General features: G+C 37.3%; 1 protein-coding gene and 1 long non-coding RNA gene across 3 annotated transcripts in view; one reads left to right on the plus strand and one right to left on the minus strand.

Annotated features, from left to right (window-relative positions):
- The window catches only part of kcnip1b (Kv channel interacting protein 1 b), a 46,270-nt gene that overhangs the window by 21,684 nt on the left and 2,416 nt on the right, over positions 1-22,170 (minus strand). Inside the window, exon 1 of one of the 2 annotated variants that reach the window (XM_056247838.1) lies at positions 4,570-4,808. The exons of the other annotated variant lie outside the window; for it this stretch is intronic. Coding sequence (XP_056103813.1) covers positions 4,570-4,627 — 58 coding nt within the window. The 5' untranslated portion in view covers positions 4,628-4,808. Of the gene's footprint in view, positions 1-4,569; positions 4,809-22,170 lie in introns of those variants that run through there. 2 annotated transcript variants of the gene reach the window in all.
- The window catches only part of LOC130082920 (uncharacterized), a 49,737-nt gene that overhangs the window by 6,589 nt on the left and 20,978 nt on the right, over positions 1-22,170 (plus strand). The window lies entirely within an intron of this gene.

Consider the following 22,170-nt stretch of genomic DNA (forward strand, 5'->3'; position numbering starts at 1 on the left):
TCTCCTTTACCGTTTTCATCGTAAATTATTGTAATTCATACTTGCAAAAAACATACATTTGACAATATTGTATAGTAAAATTACAATTATAACAAATAAAGTTAAAACATTAAAATGTACAACTATTCTAACATGTTTTAGCATTTTTAGTCTTGTTTGTACAAACATTTTTTACAGTGTATCACTGGCTGGTCATTGCAAGATATTTCAGATTTTACTGCATTTGTGGAGTCATTTGGTCCCAATAATGTAGGGAAATCCTGTTCCACATATATCAAATGAGCTGTGGTACGGCTGTAAGTAGTTTGTTTTATCATCCATTGTTCATTTCCAGCCATTGTGCGCGACTCAGAAAAGAATGTTTCATGGATCAAGTAATTTTTAGTGTGAATGCACAAATGTGCTTTTTTGTTTTGTGTACTGTACATATACCATTTGAATGCATTGTAAAATGACCTATTGTTTGTTTCATGCTCTCCCTCATTAGTAGCGAACCGATCTAACAAACTTTTCTGAGTAAAAAGACGGACATAGAGATACAGAAAGATAGAGACTACAGAGGAAAAGAAATTGCCAATAAGGGATGTCTGAGTTTCAAAACAGCAGATCTGTAACCTTATTAATAATACAAAAAAGAAGAGACTTCAGATGGACAAGCTTTGGGCTGGGAGTGTAGAGAGAAGTTGAAGGTAATGAGTCATTCCTAATCAACCCTCACGACTGCGTATTACGCAAATCCCACAGGACTGACCTGAAAATCAGGCCAAGATATCCAGAGATATCCTCATTCTAGCACATACACATCTGCACTCCATCACCACAACCCTGTCTGCACTAAACTCTTTCTCTTTATCTAATACCACCTGTCTTACACAGGATAAAGACATTTGTAATGGTATTCTTCTTGCTTTGGCACTCGTCCATGGAAGAGAAACAATAATATCCAGCAAACGACTGGCATGTGTGAAATCCACTCAAGCAGGTGTAAGCCTCTTTTTCTCACTCAAAAAGTGTCTATGTTGGACTTTCTCTATTTAGACGCCTTATTGAATCTGCTAATGCACTTGGGGAGGTGGTTACTGATGATTTACTTACCCTTGGAAACATGCAATGGTCCGAAGAACAGCCTGAACCCTTGTATAGCTTTAAAATGAATCAAATACACCCAATATAAACCATGTATTTGAACTAAATTTGTAGTCAATTCAAGCATGTAGAAATTTTTTATTTTTTTATTTTTAAGAAGCTTTAAGTAACTGTAACGAATTAAAAGTAACTAATGACTTTAAGTAAATGTTACTTAGGTTGGTTTGTTATATTAAGTGTTATATTCCTCAAATATCACAAAATAGAAAAAAAAACTTTATTCATTTATTTATTTATTTATTGATTGATTATTAGAAAATTTCCAAGGTGTAAAATTAGGCGCTGTGTCCGAATACTACATAGTTAGCGAAAAACAGTACTGTATGTGAGCCGAGTATATGTCCAAATTCATAATATAAACAGTATTGGCGAAAAGTATTCAAATGACCTACTACTTCCGGTGAGATTCTGAAGTGCATTTGATGGACGCTTTACAATCCCATGAGGTCACGGGAGAGGATTTGTGAATGGAAGTGAAGTGACGCAACTGCCATAGGTCACATGACCATGACAATATGGCGGATATAGTAGGCTACTTCCAATTTGCATTCATACTACTGTTAAGACCCTAAGGCCCCATCCACACTACTGCGTTTTAGTTTAGAAACGGATAATTAAAACGAATACGATCTCCGTCCACACCAGCGTTTTAGCTGCGTATAGAATTGATCTCCGTCCACATTAAAACGACTGAAAACGCGGATCACGTGACCTTTCACCAACACTGGGCATGCGCGTGCCGGTGCAAACACAACTTCATTGATAAAATTATCCCACCATGCTCTGGGTTAACCCCAAACCGACGCTCCATGTACGGTCAACGCCGCCGCTGCACACGGGAATTGTCACAGATCGCTCGAATAATAGCTTGACTCCGGCGCATGTAGGCAGTTATAGCGTTGTAAAATGCAGAATTTACTTGTACAACAGCTGCTAGCAAAGATATAGGCCTACGCCATGACTGATGACACCCAATCATAGAGCCGAGCTGAGCCTCTACTACGTCATCGTTTCTAAAGTCCTCCGTTTTGACCCGTCTACACTAAAACGCCCTCCGGAGATTCAAAACGAAAAACGGGTCGGCAGCGTTTCTAAACTTCTCCGTTTTGGGTCTCCGTTTTTGCCGTTTTAGTCTGGACGGGAGGTGCAAACGTAGCAAAAGGTCTCCGTTTTTAAACGAAAACGCAGTAGTGTGGACGGGGCCTAAGGGTCATGTGTTTGGTTTGGTGTGTGTTCCTTTTCTCTCTCAGGTAGTGGCCCCTCCCCCCACGTCTCGGCTGTATGAGTGAGTGGCAGCAGGTGTGACTGATCAACACTCAGTGCTTGGAGGATAAGAAGGAAGGCTTGGTATTTTCTTCACAGTAGCTCTCTGTTTGTTTTGCCCTTGCTACCTCACTCTGATCGCACTGCAGACCAACCTCACTCAACCAGTGGGTTGAACACCAACTTGCATTTTTCGTGAGTTCAGAACAGTGTCCGGTTTTGTTTTTGTTTTTGTTAACCTCCTCAGTGGAGGGAGGACCCATAACCTCTGGTTATCTATCTATCAGACTGGCGCGTTTGTGACCGTGAGATCCGCTTAAGCGGCTGGCATTGGCGACATAGATTCCTAATGAATGAATAAAATATAAAGTAAAGAGTTAAATAGAACAATCAAATGTATTGCTAAACTATTATAGGTTTGACCAACAACCAATTGACAATCTAACCTAAATCCGAGGCCGTGATAAAATGGAGTCAGATAAAAGCTTAAATGGAATTAAATTACTTTGCCACGCAGAAAGACAATAACACAACGAGACCTTCCCCCGTTCTATCGGATGCCGATATTGGGCCGATCTAGACGGGCTTGCAAGCCTACGATTTTTGATGCAGCAAGGGTGACAGCTATTTAACACTACGATACTGGTTCATGCTCTAACTGTTTGTCAGCTTTATTTACAGCGTCGTTATTGATTTTGTTTAATAACTTGTTTTGTGATGTCTGGAATTCATTTTCTAGTTAGCTAAAAACTAAAATTACCTGTTAACTGTTACTGTTTGAAATGTATCTTAAAGTAAAGTCCACCAAGTACAACTATTCCTGAGTGAGTTAAACCTACACGTTTAACACAAACACAAATACAAACAGTATTTTAAAACAATAGTGCAGTCGCAGTGCATTATATATAGGCCATTCCTACAAACTACAAAACTAGAGAAACATATTTAAAGTTATTTATATTTAAACATATTTAAAACTGAAATCTCCTAGTGATCATCATCACAGTTTTTATCCCCAATGCATGAACCTGAAGTAGCGGCGTTCAGAAATCCAGCAGAAGTTATAGTCCGTCAGGGCTGAGTGCCATAGCTGACACATGCAGTTTGTGTCTCTAGTTATAAACTCACAGGCAGCTCCTGTAACTCCTGGGGATTTTACTGAAGACTTCAAACAAGCTTTCTGTCTTTCTGCCCAGAACTCGTAATCCTCTCGGCTCCTTAATCTTTCTTCAGGTCTCCGATGTGTGTATACGTGTGTGTTTGTGGATATGAAGTGTGGCTCTCTATTGCTCTTATGAGTGAGTATAAACACATGCTCACACATGTGAGTGCAGTGGTGTTGATTTGTTGATTTGCTTTGGTATTGTTTTAGCATATTCTGTAGCGCATTAAGGCTGTGGCGAATCAGAAATGGTAAATATGCATACAGTGTTGGTTAATTAGCCTTCAAGGCATAAATAATCTCTAACAATCCGCCTTCTCTTTTTCCTCTTTATGCATTTTCTTATTGCATACTTGCAGCCTGATCACTCCGCTTTTCAAATCGCCTCCTCCATCCTCTCAGCTCTGGGCGTTATAGGAGGTAATCATTTTGGAATAAATGGCCATGTAAAACTTTCATAACTCATAATGCCTTGTATGAAGCCCATGTCAGCATATTCCAACACATTCAATTCATCCTTCGCACATGCATTCTCATTTACTTTATTGAAACTAAAATTTGGCTAAATAAAATTGCTATTTGCTTGCCCTTTGAGATATAAATTCTGGAATTTGTGGAAGTGAATAAAAAAATTATTTAGTCTCTTTATTAACCATTTCCCCCTTTTAACACGGCCATAAAGAGGAGTTTTTTCTGTTTTAGCCAACTTCAAAGGCATTCTGTTGCAATTTTGTTCTCCAAAAATGATCTGGGTTAGAAACACACATGCAGACATTGAAGTCACACACTAAGTAGAACAAGATTATTAAGTGTAAAAAAAAAAAAGAAAGAAAAAAAGCATACACTCAAAAAAATCTATTGAAAATCATCCAAATGACACTGAATCTAATATCGTCTAATTCTCTCATCCTTCTCATCTATCTATCCTTCGATCTCACAAACCAATTACTCATTAGTGAACGTATTTCTATCTGGTTAATGTGTAAATTGGATCCTACCTGTCCTGTAGGTGACCTGTTTGGTGTGCATAGAGAAGGTCCCCAACACCACACCCATCTTCAACAGAGTTCTTCACTTTCCTCACTTTGATCTTGGTTTGAAAAAATTCACTATTCCTTGTTTTTGTATTTTATCCCCTGATTTTTCAACCCTCTCTCGCTCTCAGGGTTGTTGGTTACTTAGCTCTCACTGTCTCTGACTTTCCTCCGCGTTCTGTCTGTCTATCATGTGGACTCTGAAGGATGCTCATCATTTCCTGAGCTTTTATTGGGGGCTGAGAGAGAGAGAGAGAGAGAGAGAGGGAGAGGGTGAGAGATGGTGAGTGGTTCATATACTAGTGGAGAATGAGGGAGTGATACAACTAAGTAGTTAATAGGTCCATTCAGCAGTGAGTAAGAACACTCGTGGGTGCAGATATCTTTTATATCAGATATCTTTGTCCAGCAGTTATGAAAAGATGATTGTCTTCAGTCAGAGATTTAGTGAAGTGTGTAATATCTGTGGCACCAGCTTCATCAAACAAAATTGTAAAAATAAGGACTGTTTTCCAAACAGGTTTCCTAAACATTCCTTGTCTTCTATTGGTCAGTCAAACAGATTGCCCCGCCCCAAATTCACACCATTGGTTGAGCCAGTGCTGATGTTGTCGGGCTCGTCAGGATGCTCAAACAAAGAGCTTGTTTTGATTTCACTTTTTGGTGAAATCAGCCTACAAATAGCTTATTTGTGGTGCACATAACTTTTTTGGTCTGGTTCTCAAGGGAACGTTTTACGCGGCACACTTATCCTACAAGCCGTTGTCATCACTTTCCTCCTGACTGCTCTCCTCACTATCTTCTAACAATATTTGTTCACAATAGAAAGTTTATCTTTGTCAAAGCTGTATTTTAACATAAATGACAGACAACAGCAGGAATATTAAGCTGCTGTCACTTTAAGAACGAATGCACCAACCGAATATACTGATACACATCCAGTTTCTTTCTCAACTGTTCACTTACGACATAACCGAGATAATACTTGCTGAGATGGGTATTTTGACATAATTTTGTGTGTATATGTCCGTTCAAGCTCAAGTAAACGCGAAAGTGGAACTAATTTGGTGTTCGAGCGCTGTCTGAAACACCTCTCTCTCTCTCTCTCTCTCTCTCTCTCTCTCTCTCTCTCTCTCTCTCTCTCTCTCTCTCTCTCTCTCTCTCTCTCTCTCTCTCTCTCTCTCTCTCTCTCTCTCTGCGAAATCGAGTCCCGATTTTCGCCTCTTCTTCCACGTTTAAAATCATTTGAATGAGTAAATTGGCAAGACAAAACACGTCCAAATGATACACTTTCACTCTATGATGGTTAAACTTAGCATTTAATCCTCGAATCACATGCGTGCCAAACCATGGGGCCTGGTCCGTATCACGGATTAACTGTGATCCGTTGCACCCCTAATAATTCATGAACACACTTATCATCATAATTGCTATCTTACCAGAGATGGAGAAAAATCCTACTCCAGTAAGTAAACGTGCCCTGTCCCCAAAAATGCCAGAAATGTTGGTTTTCAAAAGCGCTTCCCGTTTTCTACTGTGCATTATTTATTTTTTACCACGCATGCACACCAGTTAGATGCATATTAAATCCTATAATGCCATCTTCACAAGATGTGAAATAAGTCTCGGATGTCCCCAGAGTGTGTATGTGAAGTTTTAGCTCAAAATACCCCACAGAAATTTTGTATAGAATGTTAAATGTTGTCACTTTCTGAGGATGAGCAAAAAACACAGCGTTTTTGTGTGTGTCCCTTTAAATGCAAACGAGCTGCTGCTCGCACAGAGGGCGGAGCTTCAAGAGCGCGCGTGTGTGTGTGTGTATGTGTGTGTGTGTGTTAGCAGCTCTCCTCTGATAACCTCACACAGACAGCACTAAAAAAAAAAAAAAAAAAAAAAACATTGGGCTTTTTATGTTCAAACCGAGGTCGGACAAAGATGGAGAGATTCAAGAAGTGACAACATGTAGAATGCAACAGGACATTTCTAAATTGTTTGTTGATTAATTTATGTTGCTGATGTGAAGTTAACTCTCTTCTATTGATTAGCATATTCTTTTCGTTAGTCCTTAAAAAATCTTCTTCTGTAAAATAAAATATCTCCCTTTGCTTTGAATTTTGAGTGTTGTAACTTTGCAGATGTTGTTTATGCTCAAACAGCAACATTACACACTAAAGTTAAAAACGTGAAATCATAATCAACCACCCCTTTAAGATATTTTACCGTTAAAATTAGAAATGTTAATACTATTCATACATGTTAAAATGTCGGTGGTTTGGGACTATACAGCTCTCGAAGACACTACTGTGAAACATTAAGAATGATTTGCTCCTGAAAAGAGTCATATTAGAGAATAGTTTTATCTCTAATGGAGATTTTAACACGTTTTATTACTGGATGGGGTGACTTAATGTTTTTGTTACTTGGTATTGCTTTTTTAATTATGCATATGGTATGAATTATATAACAGCAGTCCTATTAAGATTATGTAATGGTTGGATATACAGTACGAATCAAAAGTTTAATTAGTAACTTAATTGTATTTAATTAGTTTAAAAAAAACACAGTAATATTGTGAAATAATATAACAATTTCAAATAACAGTTTTCTAATATAATAGACCTATATGATGTCAAAGCTGAATTTTCAGCAGCCATTGCTCCAGTCTTTAGTGTCACATGATTTGGTTTGGTGTTTAAAAAAAACATGTATTATTATTATCAATGTTAATATTTATATATAGTAATAGTGCTGCTTAATATTTTTTTGTGGAAACCATGATTCTTAAAAAACAAAGAACTTATAACTCCAAATCTTTGAACGCTAGATTTGTTTGTTGAATAAAATATTGAATATTATTTATGATTGCATTGTTTGATATGTCTACATATTTTGATTTTGATTAAATATGTATTTCTTTTTCCATTTTTAAAGTTGATTTTGGAAATATACATTTGATTTGAACCATTGGATTTCTCACTCAGATACATGGTTTTATCAGTAGTCAGAGTATCACAGTGTGAGGATTAAAATAATCACTTTAACCGAAGCTCTCTCACTCGCTTTCTAGAACATGCTGGACTCTTATCTATCTGGGCCACTTATACATTAACATCTTTCAGTTCAGCACTCCATATTGACTCTTTCACACGCAGAGGGAAAAGACTAGAGATTCAATTACACCCCGCAATTAAAATACAAGCATTCTGGCTCTTAAAAAGAGAGATTTAGGAGCATCAAATCCTTGAGCACAGGATAAACACAAAGCAGGACTAAAGCATGTGCTCGGAAGGGAGAACGGATACAGAAAAAAAGGCTTAGATGAGGTTAGAAAGAACAGGGTTGATGTGAGGATGACGAGGAATTGTGAGGACGAGGCTTTGCACCCTTCATCTTTGCACAAATCTCTCTTCTTCTCTGTGTGCGGAGGGAAATGTGTAACAGCCGGATAGAAGTGAATGAAAGTGAAGCAGAATAAAAGACAAAGGAAATAGAAGGGAATGTTGAGCTAAAACATGTCTCAGCAATGTGCTTGCACATCATTCTGTGTCCTTTCATCTGCCCATCCCTTTCTTCTTCTTCTCCTTAATCTTCTTCCCCATCATCCCCATTTCCACCCGCCCTGCGTGTCTGTGCTTCTGCTGTCAGTGGAGGATCTGAGGCAGGTGAGATTAGGACATAGGATTGATCTGTGTGTTCTTAGTTCAATATCAGGTACTGTTTTGGAAAGAGAAATCACAAAGGAGATCTCTTTATTTTTTCTTGGCTGTTTCTCTTAGACAGCAGTGAGATTAAACGGCAAACAAATTGAGACTTTTTCTTTAAGTCAGCATGCACTGATAAAAATGATTTTGTGGTGAAGTAAATACTACAGAAAACAACAACAATGTAGTTAAATGAAAAAGTTAGTTCAGACAAGAATTAAAAATACTAAGTAAATACTATATTAGTACTCAATTCAAGCGTGTAGAAATGAAAGGGTAAATATCAACGTTATAAAATTATAAGTAAAAATACTTGACTTTTCTGATACTGGTGTTCCCTTCATGCACTGGGCCTTGAATAATAAATGAGGTTGATTTTTCACTGTTTTCCAGCTGTATTTACACTGTTTCATCATTGCTTTTGTTGTTAGGATTAGTAATTGCCATTTTGTGACATTTGGAGTTCATTTTCCTCTCAAAATGACACATTTAAACAAAAACGATCCATCAAATGTTACCGTCATTGTGTATTGTCTACCAAGTATTGAGGTCTCTGCGTTCACTTGATGTGTGACTCTCATATGAAGAATATCTATTGTAGTAATAATTTAGATGTTATTAAAAAAGCATATATTTTGAAAGTGTGGTCTAATTCAATATTATATTTGTTTTGAGTGAAATGAAATGGCAAAGGAAACTTCAACTAAGTAGATATAGTATTCAACCCTTTACTAGTCAAGTTACAATTACTTATTTCCCTTGTTACTTTCACTTAACTTAGTTAAGTAGAGTTGACTTAATTTCATATGTGACATGTACTTAAAAATATGAATGTGAAATTTACTTAAAAAAATTCGTGCAAAAACTTGCCAAAGAAAAATTAAGTAAATTTTACTTATTGTTTTTTTCCCAGTGAAACTGTGTTAACTCATTTTACTTCCAAAGACAGCAGCTGAAAAGAAGAAAAACAAAAAAACATTAAATGATTGCAAAATACTTTCATGTTAAACAGGTTATTTCAAAGTTTTCTGATAAGTATGTTTTCGAGCTGTTTAATTAATTAAAATTTAATTAATGCTTAAAATTAATTTAAATTATTTAACTAAAGCTAAATCTATAAAATGGTCCCATGATAGGAACCCATAAACGGTTCTATAAAGCACCTGACAGAACTTTTTAAGTGTTAATATAGAAACTTTTCTTGTTCACACCAACGCGTTTGGCACGGAAATTAGGTCCTATTTTTGCATATAATTTGTCTTCTGCTTGTCAAAGAAAATAAAGTAAGTTATTTGCATGTTTTCAAAAAGTCAATCGGATTTTTGTATTCGCTATGTTTATCAAACAACACCAGATATAAGAGAACAGAGACAAGAGAGCTGGTTCTGGATTCTTCCTCTGTTATTCACTATAATTGCTTAGTTTTATGTAACAGCAGCAGCTCAGGATGTGACCAAGTTAAATTTTATTGGTTGGTCAGTGGGAAAGACATATTAAAAAAAGAATCTGTCACAGGTTAATGTTTGTGTCAGTCTGAACAGACAACAAATTGAATGTGAAAATCTTACTGTATTTTTGTTGACATTCATAGTGGTGTGAACAGGGCTTCAGTCATTTTGGACATACCTATTGTTGTCTTTTGAATCATTAAACACATTTATTCAGCTGAACACAACATTTTGATTAATATGGTATAAAGAGTGGTTAAAGTGATTCAATATTTTATGGTAAAACAACAATTTAGTAAAATTATGTAGTAAATAATAAATAAAATTGTCATTTTTCAACACAAAATATGAAAATGTTCTCTCGTGAAAAAGTAATTTTGCATATGCCAAGATCTCAACAATGTCACAATGTTGTGACTCGCATCAATCAAAATTCAGAATCCCAATATAAATTTATTATGAATTTCTCAGAAAACAAATGCTATTCACATTACTTTTATAGCACTACACTCTTTCTGTCTGTGAATAGTCTCATTTGTTTCCATTTGTATTCCTCCTAAGGATTAGATGAAATATCTGAGCCGGAATCGATATTTAAATGAAACAAGCTTTGAAAGAGCAACCATTTAGTTTGCAGTCGAATTTTCCTCTGAGTATATATAGGCTACTCTGCACTATAATACTAACAACAGGACAAAGAAAAGAAAAGAGAAAATGCACCATGCCAGCTTAATATTGTTAAACTGAGGTTATTTATCTCAGTATATGGTATTTTCAAAGCTAATGGATCAGTTGCTCGACAGCGGCAGGCAGCTGCAGCTCACAGTATGTGAGTTCCTGCCTGGGGTGGATCATCAGCCCGTGCCCCCTCATGTACCCACAGTTCACAGTCAGCTTCTGCTCCAGGCCTGCTGTCCACTGCATGTAAACAGTCCCTCGTGCCCGCGTAAGGACTGCAGTATGATTTATGAGTGTGATATGATTAAGATTACAAATGCTGCAAATGCTGTTTATGCCATGGAAAATAAACTTACAGGCTTGATTATTCAATTGTGCAGTGGCTAAACTGTGTTTTTCAGGTTTCTAACCTGTAGTCAGTTTCTTTATGAATAGCTGTTACACATGTTTTTGCCGTGTAGGCGATTTGTTGAGCGTGTTGGCTGCAGATGTATTTTCCTTTTGACATATCTAATTTTACCAGCCACCCTCTGAATGCTTACAGAAGAGCATTAAATCATTTTAGTGCAAGGATTTTCCTCAAGTGCTTTTATGTTGGATATATACTGCCCTCTTGTGGTAACGATGGGACCAAAGAAAAGCTGTCAGACATTAATGGTTAAAGCTAGGCTAACCTTTGGCCCTCCAGCGGTTGAAGCATAAAACTACAAGTTACTTGCGTAGGTACATTGTTTTGGTTGTTAGGTGAGTTTGGCTTCTACTCTTCTATTTTGTGCTGGTGAATCTGATGGCTTTATGCATAAACACTGTTTTGTGAACACTGCCAATACACAGAAAATGTGATGGTATGCAAACTAAACTTATTTCTGAAAGTCCATTCCAGTGTGGATTTGTTTTTTTGTTTATACAGGCACTAGGCCATTGCTTTCCTTTTTGGCTGAAAAACTCGTATTAGTTCGACTCGAGGTTCATTTGTTGTTGCATTAGGACCTTCCAGTGCATATTAGTAGCCTTTATTTATGGATATGAGGTAAACAAGGATGTATGACGGAAGTATGCATTTTCCCGCGAAATCCGTCCCTGGTCTTGACAGCTCTAAAAATAAATAATTATTTAAGGCTTAATTTTATTGAGGGTGAGGCAAAAACACGGATTGGAAGATGGATTTATGATGTACTCGGTCATTATTTACATTTTGTTAATTTAGAAGGAAAAATATTGCATAGTTTAGCTTAAAGGTTCTCTAAGCGATCCTGGGTGACGTCACTTCTTGTTGACGTTCGAACTATTGTCAAACAAACCGGAGGCTAGCTAGACCCTCCCTCCTCCTCATCCGCACACTAGCCCCCCAAACCCTTCTTGTCGGTCATTGGCTGGAACAGTTTGTTATGTTTTGGGGAGCGGGTCGCTGCAGTTTGTTTTTGGTGCTGTTTGTGAAGCATGGGCTGTCTACAGAGATCGCGTTTCTTTACAGTGTGTTCAGGGGACAGGCAGCCAGCGGATAGTGAGGAGATGTTTGCTGTATGTGACAAAAAATGTTTTGGCCTAAAAAACACATGACATCGCTTAGAGCACCTTTAATATGTAGGCCTAACTCAAAAATAAGGCTTTTCACACTGCCCCAGATTAGTTGCTCTAAAGTCGCGTGCTTTGTTCGTCCAATCAATGACACTGACACTGAATTTACCCTGGGTAAATTATGAGCAGTGTGAAACACGAAGGAAGACAACCCAGGATTCTGTTTACCGGGGTTTAGAATGACCCAGTGTTTACTATTTCAAGTGTGAAAGGCTCTAAGGAGTAAGTAAACAAAAGTCCATTTCACATTTAAAATATTTAAACCTGGGTTATTCTAAACAGTCATGAAAAAAAAAAAAAAAAAAAAAAAAAAATCATGATAAATCACTTATAACAAATACTGCAATATTCCATTAAAGGTACAATATGTAAGAATTTTGTAATCAAATATCCAAAAATCACTTGCACAGTGTGATATATTTCCTGCAGTTGTGTACTTACAATATCCCAAAAGTCTCCAAAGATTTTTTATTTCAGAGAAATTCCAATTTTAAATAAGTGGCCGTCCCGGAAAAAAATGTCGCCTGTCAATGATGCAATATCCGCGCTATCCTCGGTTTCCGTTCATACTGCCATGCCATGACGTAACCATGGCGACAGACCTGGACAACTGCGTGGTGCGTAACGTTTAGCGGCACGCAAGTCTTGTTTCTTTCAAACATAGACCATGGCAAGCAGACTTTGGGACAAACAAGGAGAAATAAAATGAGGATCAATATCAGCGTGGCGTTTTTGAGATGCCGAGAGCTCCACGTCCGCGACTAACTTGGACTTGACAGCTTTATTAGACAGGTGAGCAAATGTACATAAAACAAATCAATGTTAAATAACGTTAGCTCAACATGATGAAATGTTAGAATATGGTCAGTAAGTTATTCTAATGTTGATCTAGCTTACTGCTAGTTTCGTATAGCAAACGAACTAACACGTAGTATAACATTATAACTTTCAACACACATTTAAATGCCGTTTAGTGTGATAGTGTAACGTTAGACCAAGTGAAGCAGCGATGCGTTACCTCACAAGTTTAATTCGTCTAATAAACTGACCTGTGTGAGTAATCCAGCACTTGCGAGTAGTTCGGTAGAATTAAATGTCCGTATTCCTTTATATCCGCGGGACTCGCGTGTGATGTCTGTCTCTTTAGCAATCGCGACCTGCTTCGTACCACTGTAATGTTAAAAAACATGAATGTTTGCACTCATCCATAAACATTATTAGATCCATCAGCTTGACAGCAAGTCCCATCATTCAGCTCATCACTGTGTCATAAACCTACGCCTTTGTTATTGTTGGAAAATGCGCCCTCTTGTGGTGAAAAAAACCTACATATTGTGCCTTTAAAAAAATAAGATTTGTCAATATTGATTTCATGGTTAATTTAAAGGAATATATCACCCAGAAATTTAAAAACATTCATCATTTACTCACTCATGTTTTTCCATATCTATATGAGTTTCTTTGTTCTGTTGAACACAAAATAAGATATTTTGAAGAATGTTGGTAACCAAAGAGTTGACGGTTGACCGAAAACAAATACCATGGAAGTCAGTGGTACCCCACAACTGTTTTGTTTCCAACATTCTTCAAAATATCTTCTTTTGTGTTCAACAGAACGAAGAAACTCATACAGGTTTGGAACAACATGAGCGTGAGTAAAGGATTTTTTTGGGGTTAACTAACAGGTGTACATAGATAGGTACTTCCATGAACCAAAAGGGGGCAGCATTTTACACATTATCTCCCACCAAACCTCTGCAATGTCAGGCAGTGATGCTGTGCAGCTGTAAGCAACTTTTATCCACTGTGCATATTGATATAAAATAAGTCAACTAATCTATAAGTCAACTAAATTCCTCTCTGTCCAGTTCAATGAGCAACCATGCTTTTCTTATGTAGCCCAATAGCTTCTTTACATTCACTGTATGTTTGACTTGTGTCAGATATCTCTATTGTCCAATTTTGATCTTGTAATTTATGGAATTTTAGTGTGGACATAACTGCATAACTATACTGTTAGTGAAAATGAGTTTATAAAATATAATCACATATGTGGGAAGAACATCAATATCTTTCAGGGCCTGCCTAAAAATAACACACACCACATGTATCTCCTTGGAAACCATCTGCGCAACCTTAACACAGATGATATATATATATATTTATATATCTTCTCAAATGAGCCTTGCTGAAAATAAAAATGTGCCTATAATCAAGGTGATGCACAGAATTGTTTTGATGCAGTATCTCATAGTTGTCATTCATGTCACTTCCTGTATGCGCCAGTTTTGTTTGGTCCAGCACGTTGTCCATTTAATGAATGTACCTCCTCTAAAAACCCTTTAAAGTTCATTATACTAAGCATAATGCATAGAGGTCACATATCCGCCTAGAGGGGTAAAGAGTCACCCTCTCTTCTCTCATGCGCACTTCACCTCAGTTTCAGGAAAATCACAAAATAAAATGTAAAAAATTACCCAGTTTCTGATGAACATACATTGATATGCATATTTTAGTGTTCCCCCACACACAAAGTCCCAGGTAAAGGACATTCACATTGACAACGAAGTGACAAAGCTACCAGAGTAAAGTCATTCATTTTCAATGCAACTTGGTAATAATGATAATAATAATGTCAGTTTATTGGTTTAAAGTTATTAACACTGATTGTAAGCTACTCGTTGCAAACAAACTGCAAATTGGGGACCCACTTTGAACAAAAGCACATGCTCTGGCATCCCTGAGGTATTGCTAGAAAGCTTACAAGCGATAGTACAGTGCCTAGCAGGGATAAAATCTATTCTGTCGCCGTTCTGATATAATGCACTGATCTCATAACTAAATGATTCGTAATGTTTGTTACAGTGGCTCCTAAACTCTCAGGGAGCAAATCTGAGCCAACAACGATCGTCTCAGTAAGAGCTGTGCAACATCGACCCGACGCAAGGCCTCATGCCGTGGGTCAGCACGCATATGACAAGAGAGAAGGAAATGATGCATATGGAGAAACAAAGAGCAGAGAAAGAGGGAAAGAGATGAGAGAATGGGGGAAGTGTCATGAAAATGGAGGAATGAAGGGTAAAGGAGGAGAGAGATGGAGATGGATTGGGATGCTGGGGATAAAAATAAACTGCAGGAGGAAGTAGATTACGTAAAACGGGACGAGTGATTTAAAAATTAAAGATGGAGACGTGCCCTGTCTGCTTCGATCTGCTGTTAGAGAGAGAGAGAGAGAGAGAGAGAGAAAGTGAGGGCAAGACAGAGAGAGATAACGTTAGATTTCCGTAAGTTCGAGTATCGTAGTAGACGTTTATGTTCACTCTGCAGGGGAGAGAAAGAACTGCTGCCAGCCAGACATAGTCTCTGTCTACACTCCAGTGAGTTTTACATCTGGCCTCTGCAGACATCTGGACAGGCAGCATTTTAACAGCTGTTTCTTAGTCCTTAGTCTCGGTGGATACAGTGAGACTACTGAGTCTCATATGAACCTATTACTGTTTACCTATTTATTACTAGTTTTTGCCTGTCTCCTGTGACTTGGATGTTTTTGTGTTATTTTGTTAATAAACTGCTATACTGCACTTGGATCCTCCTCTTCCTTGTTTCTGAAACACTGAACACCAGAATACATGGATCCAGCACTTATGCGTCTCCGACAAGGAAGTCCGCAGTATAGAGGACTATGTACTGGACTTTATCGATCATGCTCAGTTGACAAATATGGAACAGAACAGGAAAATAAATAAAAGTCCACACAAGACAAGGGGAACACAAGACAGGAATCATGACACTAACTTGTACTTTTGGTGATGTCCTCAGCCATTACTTCAGTCTTTAATGTTACCAATATTGAGTTATGCTGCATTTTTTTTTTAGCCGTCTGTTTTCTAATCGCTCTTGCGGTACTTTGATGTCATTCACCGATTGGTCTGTGCAGCGCCGGTTCAAGCCGAACAAGCCTAACATAACACATGAGACTTGGGAAGCACATGATATGATCACATGACAAAGGGAAGCATATGGCAAACCATGAAACATGGACATGGAACAAAAACCAAAACTACACGTTACACCAACATGTTTTTGCCTAATTTGTGAGGAGCATCAGTAGGAATAATTTATTATTATTATTATTATTACTATTAACGTAAATTAAAAACCTTGCAATTTATTTATGTAATATTATGTAAATTAATAATTCAGTCATGAAACTCTAGATAGCGCAGGCTGACTGGTCCTTTAAATGCTGTCTGTAAGCAATCACATCATTACCGCATGGCACACGCTGGTTGGCCTATGCTGATACTGTAGCCAATGAGATTGCTTGCTCAACATTTTAATAGTCCCTCCACCTCCCCCAGCTACACCTGCCTAGATCTGCTATGGGGTTTACATGTCTATTCATGCAGCAGCAGCTGACCTTACATGCTCACAGCAGCGTGTCTGTGTATCTATTGGCAGTAGAAAGTCAATATATGCATATACACACACACACACTGTGTGTGTGTGTGTCTGGCCATCTGCAAGTAATGTTTAGCCCATAAAAGAGAGAGAAAGAAAGGGAAAAAAGAAGGTATGTGTTCATAACTAAATGTTTCTATTTGTGTGTTTGTTCTTGTGTGCAAAATAAAGGGCAGGAAGGACAGCAAATGAGACAGGACTATAGAAAGAGAGCTGACTGCTATCTCTAGGGAGAGTTCGGTCCAGGTGTTTCTGAAACAAGCGCGTCCAAGTGTGTGCCAATGTGCGTGTGTGAACCTTGAAAAGTGCTGAACGCCTCTGCGTCTGTGTGTGAGCGTGTGTCTGCGCGGCTACTTCTCCTGCTCAAGCTCACATAGACTCAAACACACCTCTGGGACACTGCAGTCAGGTGGACTCTGCTCTCATACACATGCAGTGCTGTTCCGCTCTGGTCTCTCCTGGTTCCAGCTTATCTCTCCATTAAAAGTCAAGTCAATTAAATCCCCTCTGTTAAACAGCCAGTGTAACCATGGTTACATATGCATGCAACCCTTAGTTTGCCTGTGCAAAGCCTGTTGTCAGAAGCGTGAAACCAGGTTTTCAGTTGTGTTTTATGAAACATGCTGCACGAACGTTGAATGAACGTTGCTTGAGCAAACTAAACAGAAATCTACATAAACTTTCTGAAACACTGCAGTGCAGTTCTTCATTTTGAGACAGAATTTGCATTAGAATCTACGATAAATTATAAATATCCTCTTTTTTTTTACATTTTGTTTTTAGCTGCATAAACATGTTAAAACTGCAGTGTGTATTTTTTTTCTATGAAATATCACACTGTGTATTTATATTTGTGGTGCTTGGGCATTCTGCAATTTTCTTACATGTTTGTCACTACATAAAGTGGCTGCATTATTCAAAACATCTACTTTTGTGTTCCACAATAGAAAGTAACTGATACAAGTTCAAAAGGCACAATAGTGAATGGCCATCCTGATTTATTCAGCTTAATTGGGACACTTTTTACCACTGAGATGACTAGGAAAAAGTGTCCCATTTAACCTTAATTAACCCTTTAACTGGTTCAGACTGCAGTGTGTTTTTCCAGTGCACAGTTATAGACTAATGAATGATAAAGACCACACCAAGAATGATAACTACTAAAAGATAATGATAACCATATTAGCATCCACACCAGTGGACAATATCATTCTGTTTATTATAAGAGAGCGCTGCAGTTTTGTCATCTGTCGCTTTAAATGCTCAAGCTCTTTAAAGCATGATGGATTCTTATTGACCGTTAGTGTTTTTATCGTTCTTCAGTTTAAAAAAAAATCTTTCTGAAAGTGATTCCAACAATATAATTTATCTGTGACATTATCGTTATAGTTGCGGCGTAAACTCTGCTCTTCTTTTACACTTAGAACATATTTTTATTATAGTTATTCATAGTGTGAACGGACTTAATGCACAGATCAGTGCAAGCACACAGGACCTGAGTTCAGTCTCCCACACACATATTAGCATGCTAATACAGGCATATTCTTTTAAAGGTCATGGAAAGGTCATTAGGAAGTCACAACAATTTTTTTCGCTCTCGCTCTAATTACTTTTCTCCTTCTTTAGATAAAAGGAAAGATGTTAGAGGTTGGGTCCTGCTGGCATTGCCTGTGTTATTGCCGCAAGTTATTATGAACCTCAGAGACAGACACACACACACACACACACACGTATTATCAACAGCTCAGCAGGAGCAGGAGGCCGAGGTGGAGGAGGACGTGAACAGGCCTGAATACATTTGAGATGTGAATGTTTCACATCTAATGTTACATTTACATAAGATGATGCTGAGGAATATTTGGCACCTCCACAGCTGCCTGAGCCAAAACGAAACAGAACAGCGCATGGAGAAAATGCCAGGGTTTGAAAAGAGAATTCAGCGAGTGACAGAGAAGGAGATAGCCTAGAAGAGGAGAGAATGTGCGAAGGAGAGAAACTGTGGGGGAGAGTTAAATTGCATTTGGCATTGTAGCTGTCAGACAGATGGTCACAAACTAGTGTCAACTAAAGAGTTTAAAACCAGATGGAGCTCTAAAATAAAAAAATAAAAAAATAAAGGAAATATATCATATTAGTTCAACTTCAATGGATAAAAAGCACATTGACTCATATACATCCTCATTGCAATTTATTTATCCAATTTCAAAGACATTTTAAGTATGCACTCATTAAAAACCTCTCAGACATTTTAAGTTTTACTATTTTAAATCAGAAACACCTGTCACTACCTTTATTTATTGTATCTTAAAGAGGTTATCTCTTTTGGGGTTGTATATTGAGAAAATGTTATAGTTCAATGTTTAGTTCAATGTTTTTAATGGAAACTAAGATGCAAACACGTTTTAATTTTGTAAGTGTAAGTTCTAGATGTGTGTAGCACCTTCCACTCTGCATATCAGAGGGGGTTGTAATCAATAACTGGTATTTTGGTCAGTTTCTCACACATGTATGGTTTTGAAGATTTGGAATATAGACTGAGTCATATTATGATACTTTTGATATGATAGCCTACTTTTATGGGGCTTTTTTTTTTCATTTTGCAGCTTGACAGGTCTAGTTCCTTTCACTTTCATTAAAAGAGGTGTGCAGAATATCTTTTAAAAATTGTTTCACTGAAGGAAGAAAGTTACACAGGTTTAGAACTAGGGTTGTCACAGTACCAAACTTTCAGTAGTCGGTAGGTACCAATATACCAGTCTCAATACCAGTTCTCAGTACCAGTTTTGGTACCATAGCAAAAACTATTTGAACTATTTGGTTTAAAAATTATTTTGTTCAATATGAATGGCTTATATATAGAAAGCAAGCAAAGAATGCTCCTTTTAATAAATATGCATGGAGCCAGGGTTTTTGCTACAAAACCCAATGGCCAAGGTCAAAGTTTATTTATACAGCGATAGATGACCAATGTGCTTTACACTACATCATAAAACATAAAACAAAACATAGGAAAAGGACAAAAAAAAAAACATAACAGACACACATCATAAATGAAAGGCATGTGAGTATATATCAGCATCTAATGATCAATAAATACCAGAGAGAATAAATAGGTTTTTAACAAAGACTTAAAAAGAGGAAGGGAGGGTGCGGGTCTAATCTGGAAAGACAAGCTGTTCCAAAGTTTAGGGACCACAACAGAAAATGCACAATGTCCCCTTTGCTGTAATCTGAATCTAGGGACAACTAAAAGGTTTTTTTTGTGTGTCCCAGATCTGAAAGGGACTAATAGAATGTAGTAAAGCACCAGATTATTCAAACATTTACAAACAAATAGAAGGATTTTAATATCAACTCTAAAACCAACCAGCAACTAATGAAGTGATGATAAAATTGCAGTGATCGTCATGTTTTTGCATAGACATTTATACACAAAGAGGATACGCAGAGAGAATTATCTCGATAAAAAAAAAAAAAAAAGGTTTTATTTTTATTTAGCTTTAAAAAGTTAGCGGACATCCATATTGGAATATCGTTTAAGCAAGCCAGCAAATGCTAAAGTGAATTATTTCCAGAGTGTTTGAGTGGGACATAAATCTAGGTGTCGTCTGCGTAACAATGGAATAATACATCATGTTTCCTAAAAATGGAGCCCAAAGGGAGCATATAAAGAAAAAAGGGTGGAGCCCTGAGGGACCCAGAGGACTCAGATGAGCCAAAACTGACAGTGAATTTACAATATTTCAAAAAGGAGCTGAACCAGTTTTATACAGTTCCCTTCAAACCAGGTTCAATTTGAGAAATATGAATATCATGGTCCACCATGTCGAATGCAGAACTGAGGTCACCAGCATCCGTTGTCAATGTCAAATAAATATAATTGAGATTTGGTACTGTGAAATGCTCTGAAGCCAGACTGAAACCTCGCATAGATAGAATTTAGGTTAAGATAAGAATGAAGTTGACATAACACAACTTTTTCGAGAACTTTGAAGATGAAAGGTAAATTAGAAATGGGCTTATTGTATTTTTTAAGTAGCAGAATCAAGATTTGGTTTCATAAGAGATGAAACTATAGCATGTTTAAGGTCACTTGGAAAAGTCCCCAGACTGAGTGATTTATTAAAATTATTGATTAGTCGCTCTCCATCTCTTTCTCTGTTTCTCTCTTTGTGAGTGTGGTACATCTTGGTCTGTACTATTCTAAAATATTCTGGTTTAGAGTCCTCAGGCAATTGGACTGTGAACATTGCATCAGCACTTCAGACGTGATAGCCTCATTCATAAAAAATCTATTAAAGGCACACAAAATGGGAGAGTTTGGCCTTTCGATGCAGCGGAATTTTGTAATCAGAGCCCCAAAGGTTCAACCAAAATAATTTATTCACCCTCTTCCAAAGCTGTATGACGTTATGTGGAACAAAAACAAGGAGTTATGTTATATATTTAGAAACAAGCTGCATGGTGCAAAACTCTAAGTGAGTCTGCATCAGTATTGATTCCGCCAATCAGAAGGGTTCACATGAACTGTTGTATGGATGCGCCGTACACTCTCATGTGCGCTGCAGTTCCTATACAGAACAGGGAAGATTTGCAGCATGTCAAGGGAAGTAGGCAGGATTGATCGACCCTGTACTCTTTTAAAATGTCAAATGCTCTTTCTCTTTCCCCCAGAGGCTTATTCTATTGGAGCTGTAAAACTGCAGTAACACTAACATTGTCACCATAACAAAAATGTTGTGTATTCATGTTTTATGGGGAGTTTCCACAGACATAATGATTTGTATACTGTACAAATTGTATCTTCTATCCCCTTACACTAACCATACCCCTTTACCTACCCATCACAGAAAACAATCTGCATTTTTACATTTTCAAAAAACCATCACTTAGCATGATTTATAAGCTGTTTTCCTTAAAAAAAAATTCCCCACAAGGACATGGATTTCGGATATTGCCATCTTTGGGGGGACTTTTTGTCCCCCCACCCTCCTCACACCTTGCACTTAAACACAACACAACACTTACACCTTGCCATGTGCTTGACTGACCTTGTCACTCAAGGTTGCTACTGTAACAACAAAACAGCTTCTGACTGAGCGTACGGGCAACAATATTTCTTCCTGCAGTGTTCTCTACATTTTTTTTCTGGCAATAAGTTTATGATGGAAGATCTGGATACAGAATGTGCCATACAGCTTACATAGACAATTTTGCACCTTGCATTAATGAGTGTGTAAGATATTAGTTTGTAGAAATAGTGCATATTAGTAATAGTGCATATAGTGCATCACACTAATTATCATCTCTAAGGTTTAGCCAAAGGGTTTTTTCTTTATTTTTTTCTTCACATCGCCCCTAATAAAACTAAGTAATAAAACTAAAATGTTTTATTACTTCAGAATAGTACAGGTTCTATACATATTCTTTCCTACTCTGCTTTGATAAGATTCGATTAAAGATTCTATACTATTGTGTTAAGTTGTCATGTTGTTCTGCTAAAGACCTTATTCTATTCCATATTCTATTCTTTTTTTGTTACGTTTTAATTATTCTAGCCTGTTTTTATTCTATTCAAGATTCCATTCCAATTTTTTTAGAGAAGAACAGAATAGTATCTATGCAAACTATTCTATTCTGTTCGATAGAAATGCCATTCTCTATTGAGCCAAAATTCTACTATTCAATGTTCTGCTAAA

The sequence above is a fragment of the Rhinichthys klamathensis genome, unplaced genomic scaffold (assembly GCF_029890125.1).
Source record: "Rhinichthys klamathensis goyatoka isolate OS25496 unplaced genomic scaffold, OSU_Roscu_1.1 h1tg000050l_1, whole genome shotgun sequence".
In the NCBI taxonomy this organism is placed as follows: Eukaryota; Metazoa; Chordata; class Actinopteri; order Cypriniformes; family Leuciscidae; genus Rhinichthys; species Rhinichthys klamathensis.